The 7,500-nt window shown below is 29.7% G+C and overlaps 1 protein-coding gene across 1 annotated transcript in view; it reads left to right on the forward strand.

The window, feature by feature from the left end:
• Positions 1-7,500, forward strand: part of LOC125041698 (leukocyte elastase inhibitor-like) — a 28,158-nt gene that overhangs the window by 15,993 nt on the left and 4,665 nt on the right. The window contains 1 exon segment of the mRNA XM_047636896.1: positions 39-180. Coding sequence (XP_047492852.1) covers positions 39-180 — 142 coding nt within the window.

Raw genomic sequence — 7,500 nt, forward strand, 5'->3', positions numbered from 1 at the left:
TTTACTTTATATGTCTAAATGTAATTGTTTACTTCTAGTTGGGCATGAAGGATCTGTTTGATGACGGCAGGTGCGACCTCTCAGGCATTTCTGGCAACCGAGATCTTTATGTTTCCAATGTGATTCACAAAGCCTTCCTTGAAGTTAATGAAAAGGGCAGTGAGGCAGCAGCAGCAACAGGTTTGTCATAAGATAATTCTAGTTTTTTAACTTAAGTTCATTTCCTTCTTATCTTCAGTGCCTAGACATCAGTCATTCTAGTAACTAAATTTAGTTTTATCTTCCTTATGCAGTATAGAATACTCGTATCCAACTGCAATATGGCTAAAGAAATTTTAATATGTTGTAAATGAAATGCATGCTTTTAATGTTAAGCATCTATTCAGATCATACTATATCATGCCCAGCTGAACAGGCAAAGTCAGACAGAGACAGATAAAGATAATGAAAGAGAAAAAAAAACTTAAAATGTAAAGATTTGGAATTCTTACTTTTAAAAAATATACAGGATTAGTAAATGTGTCTCCAGCAGATGTCAAGAAATAGATTTTTTCTTAAAACTTGCAGCATCTAGTATTGTATTTCAGTCACAATTAATGTAAATATAGGATTGTATATATAATCTTATAAGTTTTAAAGAAATTATAACAGCTCATCTTTTTTTCTTCTCCAATACACTCTTCTTTATATGCTTTTTCACAACTGTGATGTAGGTACACCACTGATTTTCTGGTACCCTTCCTTCCAGGCCCTTCTTTATAACAGTTCGGTAATACTCATCATACCTTCTAATTATGCTTCTTACACTAGCAGTAAGTGCAAGTAAAGAGGGTTAGGAATTGTAGAAAATCAGTAGAGCTGCACCATCCACATTAAGGGGACTGTCCCTGAGTGGGGGGGGGGGGGGGTCTTTTGGAGTTAGCTAGCCTATGGTATACGTACACAAATGAGGAAACTACCAAACAACCAAAGGTATAAGCACCAGCAGTTAAACTACGTGTGCAGGTAATTAGCGCCAGCTGCACCTGAAATGAAAATCACTATGATTTATGATGAAAGATTTTTCTTAAAAAAATGTAAGTTCTATGTACATTTACACATGAAAAATACTTTCCACTGAGACTGGTAACATACTGTAACTTATAGAGAGGTCTGTATGTTTACAGAGTACACTAGATGAATTTTAATTTATATATATATATATATATATATATATATATATATATATGTAACATCATTAGATTTAGTGAAAATATAATAGAGATAACAAACTTTGAAAACTACCCGAATTTCCGATGGCTTGTTCTTGGATAGAGAGAATAGATTTTGGGAAGATGGTAAAAGCCAGTAAAGTTTTGGCATAAAGATAAGCATGGGTTTAAAAGGTGCAGGGATGTCTGGTGTTATCTGAAAATCTTGCCACCTAGTCAGATGACTCGAGGGAGCATTTTTACCTAGTGCTGCTAGGAAAATGTAATATTCAGTCTAGTGATGCTTTGTGAAATGTCTCTACATGTAGATCGCTCCACAAGTACTAACTAACAGCACTATAAGGAAAGGTTAAAAGATGCAGAAGAGGCCTGATGTTACATGAAAATCTTGCCACTTAGATGACACAAGGGAGCCAGTGCTGCTGGGAAAACATCATGTTCACTCTAGTAATGCTTTGTGAAAGGCCTTAACACATAGATGGCTCCACAAGCAGTCTGTTAGTTGACGTTGTACCTCATTTGATCATCATTATTTATTTATGTTTTTTTTGCAAATGTTATCAGCATCAACGTTGTTAGTATTATTATATACATTATAATTAGCACAATTACTAACATTGCTAACATTGCTATACAATACTAGCTAAAAGAAAATATTTCCAAAAAAGAAGGAAAAGGATGAACAGAGGAACTAGGTAGTACTAGTAATTAACTCATTAGTGACAAAGGACTTGTGGGGCCTTCTATGGATAAAGACATTTGATAAACTCACAGTGTGCATGGCAGGTTAAGTTATCTAGATGAGCAGGTTTGAGAAAGAATAGATTTGTCACCAGCTAGTATGACTCTATACATGTACCTCAGTATCTTCTTTAACCATAGCACCACTTTTACTAGCTTCCATGCTGTCAGTCCTTGCAGAGTGCCATGACTCTATTACAAGAACTAGTAGCAATCTGATGGATTAGGATAAGGAATCTCACAATATGATGGAGTTATGAGCTGCGGGAGTTTAGGTGGAGTAGGTCATGACTGTAGAAGACAGGGGAAGATGAGTGTTTCCAAAGAAGGTAACTACCCCTACCTCTGAAATGAGTAGTAACTTTAAATATGAATTTTAAGTGATCGTATGATACACTTACCTCTATTAAAGTTACCTTGTAAAGTAATCTAGATGCAAAGAAAATTCAATATGTAATTATATTTGCTGTAAAAGAAGCACTAAATATGAACTACCAGAAAACAGTGGTGTACTTACATTATTTTGTAGGATTTAGCTGTTGATTTTGCTCTCATATATTTTTATTATCTGTGGCAGCATGCATGCAACTGCTAACCTTTAGAGTTTGTGGTATGATGATTTTGCTGCCTGGACTGGCTGTTTTGTGTGTGTGTGTGTGTGTGTGTGTGTGTGTGTGTGTGTGTGTGTGTGTGTGTGTGTGTGTTTGTGTGTGTTTATATACATGTATATATATTGATATATTTGTGGTATTTGATGACCTATTGACATACTGACATCATGTAGTTGACTAGGTCTTTATACTTAATACTTTATGCTGACCAGTGATCCTTCCTCAGGGGAGTAGTTTGTTAAGTAATCATTGTTGGGGGTTCTCAGCCCACCGTCATATCTACAATAGACTACCCAACTTTAGCAAATTCGTGCATGTGCTCGAGCACACACACGGGTAATGTGCGTGCTTTGATTAGTCCACTTCCACCCCTGGGCAGCCACTGCTTTGATTGCATTTTGTCCTGGGTATAGTACTTGTAGAGCCATGTTTCATCCCGTGTCACAATTCTCTGCAAAAATTCTTCAGATTCCTCATCCTACTTGTTCAAAATTCCCATTGAAAGATCTACGCTTATTTGCTGCTGACCTGGGCACAACAGCTTAGGGACCCATTGAGCAGTAAGCTTGCTTAGCCCAAAACTCACCTCCAACATTGTGTGTGTAGAACCCACAGAGATGTTGAATGTGTCTGCAACTGACTCAGTGGTTATTTGTATGTCCTTTTCAATCATGTCACAAACAGCATCAATGTTTTCCTCACAAATTGACGTTGATGGCCTGCCACTATGTGCCTCATTTTTAATTTCTTTTCATCAACTTCTTAATTGACTTATCTATTTGTAGGTTGTTGATATCTATACACATATATATGTATACATACATATACATATATACATACACACAAATATATATATATATATATATATATATATATATATATATATATATATATGGATATGTATATATGCATGTATGTATATATGAATATATGTATGGGTATATATATGTATATATATATAAGTATATATGTGTATGGGTATATTATATATATATATATATATATATATATATATATATATATATATATATATAAGTACATATATGTATGTGTATATATGTACTTATATGTATATATATGTATGGGTATATATGTGTATATGTATTTATATGTATGTGTATATATGTATATTTATGTATATGTATATATGTATATTTATATAGATATGTATGTATATGTATATATGTATGTGGTTATATATTGTATATATGTATGTGTATATATATGTATATACATATATATGTATATATAAGTATAAATGTTATATATGTAATACATATATATATATATATATATATATATATATATATATATATATATATATATATATATATATATATATATTATGTTATATTATATTATATATATAGTATAATGATAATGAATATATATTATTTATATATATGTAATATATATATATATATATATATATATATATATATATATATATACTCATAATTATACATGTGAATAGATAATTTTTTAATAAGCTGTAAGTATAATCATTTTCGTTGTTTTGGAAAAGAGTAGATTATCCTCATTGTACTGTACTGATTTCCTTCTTTTCCTTTTTCCTAATGTTCTGTCTCTCCTCCTGCCTCCATATATATCTATCTTTCTTCCTGCAATTTTCTTCTCATCTTCCTTCTTGCATCCACACCTTTTCTAATTGTTTTTTTCTTATATATTTCTATATTTTTTCTAGTTCACTTAACCCATTGGCGCCAGAAATAATTAGAGTGTACTTGTAGATATACAGGCAAAAAAATATGAGAAGGAGGGACAGTGCTTTTTCCCCCTCTCGTCTTTGATTCTAAGGAAGTTGCTATTGCTCTCCAATAAGAGTCGAATAGGATGAGGGGTTAGGCTGACTTTGGAAGGCTTTCCATTTAGAACTAGTACTGTTCGAAGTGTAAAACGCGACATGTGTATAGTACGCAGGATAGGAAGTAGCCCTCATTGTCTCGCCATGGATAATTTCAATCTTGCCTTTGGTCTCACCCTTGTCATAACATGTAAAGGTGCCATCTGGTGTCATTGGGTTAACTGACTTTAATTTAGTATGTATAATCAGATATATCCTCTCATGTTCTTCAGCTGTTGTGGCCGCCACAAGAATGTTGATTCGACCAATTCCTCCATTTATTGCTGACCATCCATTCATAATCTACATTCGTGATCACCGTTCAGGCCTGGTTCACTTTGTTGGGCGACTTGTCAAGCCTTAGTTTAATCTGATGGCAAGATGATAATGGTGGTGAAGAAGCTAATGAAGAGAAAAAATTTGATTGAAAATATTAAGTATTGTCATGCTAGACTGATTTTTGAATTAAAAAAGATTAAGGTTTTGAAAAATGTAAAAAAAATAGTTTTTTGTTATTTTGTTTTGAGATATAAAGGTACCATGTGGTAAGCTGAAGAAACGAGATATATATATCTTTTCTATAACTTTTGTAGCTGCAAATGCTCTCTGTGGTGCAGCTTTGGATAGTACACATTTTCACATTCTGATGTCTTCCTTTGTGTGGTTTAGACAATATCATCATGAAGCTTTATATGAACTAGTCAGTCAGTTTTGATGAAGTATAGTAAAAAAATTATACAGGGTTACCTCTTCTGCATGTTTTCAGCCTGAACTCTCAGAAATAAACATGGTTGCTAAATCAAAGTAATTATACATACATATAGATAGATAGATAGATAGATAGATAGATAGATAGATAGATAGATAGATAGATAGATAGATGGATATATATAGATAGATAGATATGTAGGTAGATCTATATCTCTATGTATCTATATGTGTATCTATATTTATTCATATATCCATATCTATATTAACCCATTGCCTATGGGCATTGCATGTACATACATGCCATGCCTACTGTGAGGTACTTGTTTGATTGTTTTTACACATAGATGGCTACACTTGTACTAATTCACCAATGAGCCAATTACGAGTACTGCCTGTCTCGCCGTTCACCCTTTTCATTGATTTCCGAAAATATTTTACGTTATCTTATTTTGCTGTTACAAATGTTTATAACTTTATAGTAATTATAATGTTTATAATAGAAATAACACCATTGATATTTACAGCAATAGTAAAAAGTAATTTTTTTCTGCTAATTCAAGCAAAGGTGAAATCAGGTAAGGTCTTAAGATCTACCAATTGACTCCCTTTGTGGCAAAGCACTAGCAGAGCCATCTATGTGCAGAGACATTTCACAAAAATATATAAAAAAATGAGCACAGCATTTTCCCCATTTTGATTCATTTTTCCCCAGCGGCAATGGGTTAATTATATGTGTGTGTGTGTGTGTGTGTGTATATGTATATATATGTGTATATATATATATATATATATATATATATATATATATAATGTATGTATGTCTATCTCTATATACACATTGCTCTATCTCTATATATATTTATTTATATATATATATATATATATATATATATATATCTTTATAACTGTGTGTGTGTGTGTGTGTGTGTGTGTGTGTGTGTGTGTGTGTGTGTGTGTGTGTGTGTGTGTGTGTGTGTGTGTGTGTGTGTGTGTGTGTGTCTATATGTATGTATGTATGTACGTATGTATATATATTTATGCATACATAAATAAATACATGCATACATACATATATGCATACATATATACATATACATATATACATACTTTCATACATTGTATATATATATATATATATATATATATATATATATATATATACATATATATATACATATATATATATATATATACATATATATATATATATATATATATATATATATATATATATATATATATATACATATATATATATATATATATATATATATATATATATATACATATATATATATATATATATATATATATATATATATACATATATATATATACATATATATATATATATATATATATATAATATACATAATATAGATATATAATATAAATTGGTGGATAAATAAGCTTAAATAAGATTTTAAAATATAAAGTATTTTATAATAAGAGTTGTTGAATTCAAGACAGAATATCTTGTGTAATGTCATTTTAAATAGCAGGTCAATAAAAAAAAAAAAAAAAAAATTGAAAAGATCATTATCCTATGTTAAATGTTTAGAACAAAAGTATTGAGAATTGTAGATATTTGATGGGGATTTAGTGGAATTTAGACATGACTTTTTTTGATAATTTCATATATATATATACATATATGTATATACATACATACATACATACATACATACATACATACATACATACATACATATATACACACATACACACATACACATATACATATATACATATACATATACATATATACATATATACATATATACATACATACATACATACATACATACATACATACATACAAACATATATGTATGTATGTATGTATGTCCATTACTACAATATCAGTGAAAATCCATGAAACATATACATATATGTATGTATGTATATACACATGTATATGTATATGTACATATATAATTATACATGCATATATAAATATACATATTTATATATACACATGTATATACATACATATATATGTATAAATCACATACATATGTATGTATATGTATATAACAACTAGTCATGTATATATACATATATGCATATACATATCATACATATATATACATATATGTACCTATACATATGTATGATATATGTATATATATAAATATATCTATATGTGTATATATATGTATACATATATATAGATGTATGTATATATGTATATATACATATATATGTATATATAAACATATACATATGTATTTATACATACATATATACATAAATGTCTATATAACACACTTCTATATATGTATTTAACATCTGTACATGTACACATATACATATACTTATATATACATATAAATGTATATATAAGCATATATATATGTAT

This window comes from Penaeus chinensis, chromosome 31 (assembly GCF_019202785.1).
Source record: "Penaeus chinensis breed Huanghai No. 1 chromosome 31, ASM1920278v2, whole genome shotgun sequence".
Lineage (NCBI taxonomy): Eukaryota > Metazoa > Arthropoda > Malacostraca > Decapoda > Penaeidae > Penaeus > Penaeus chinensis.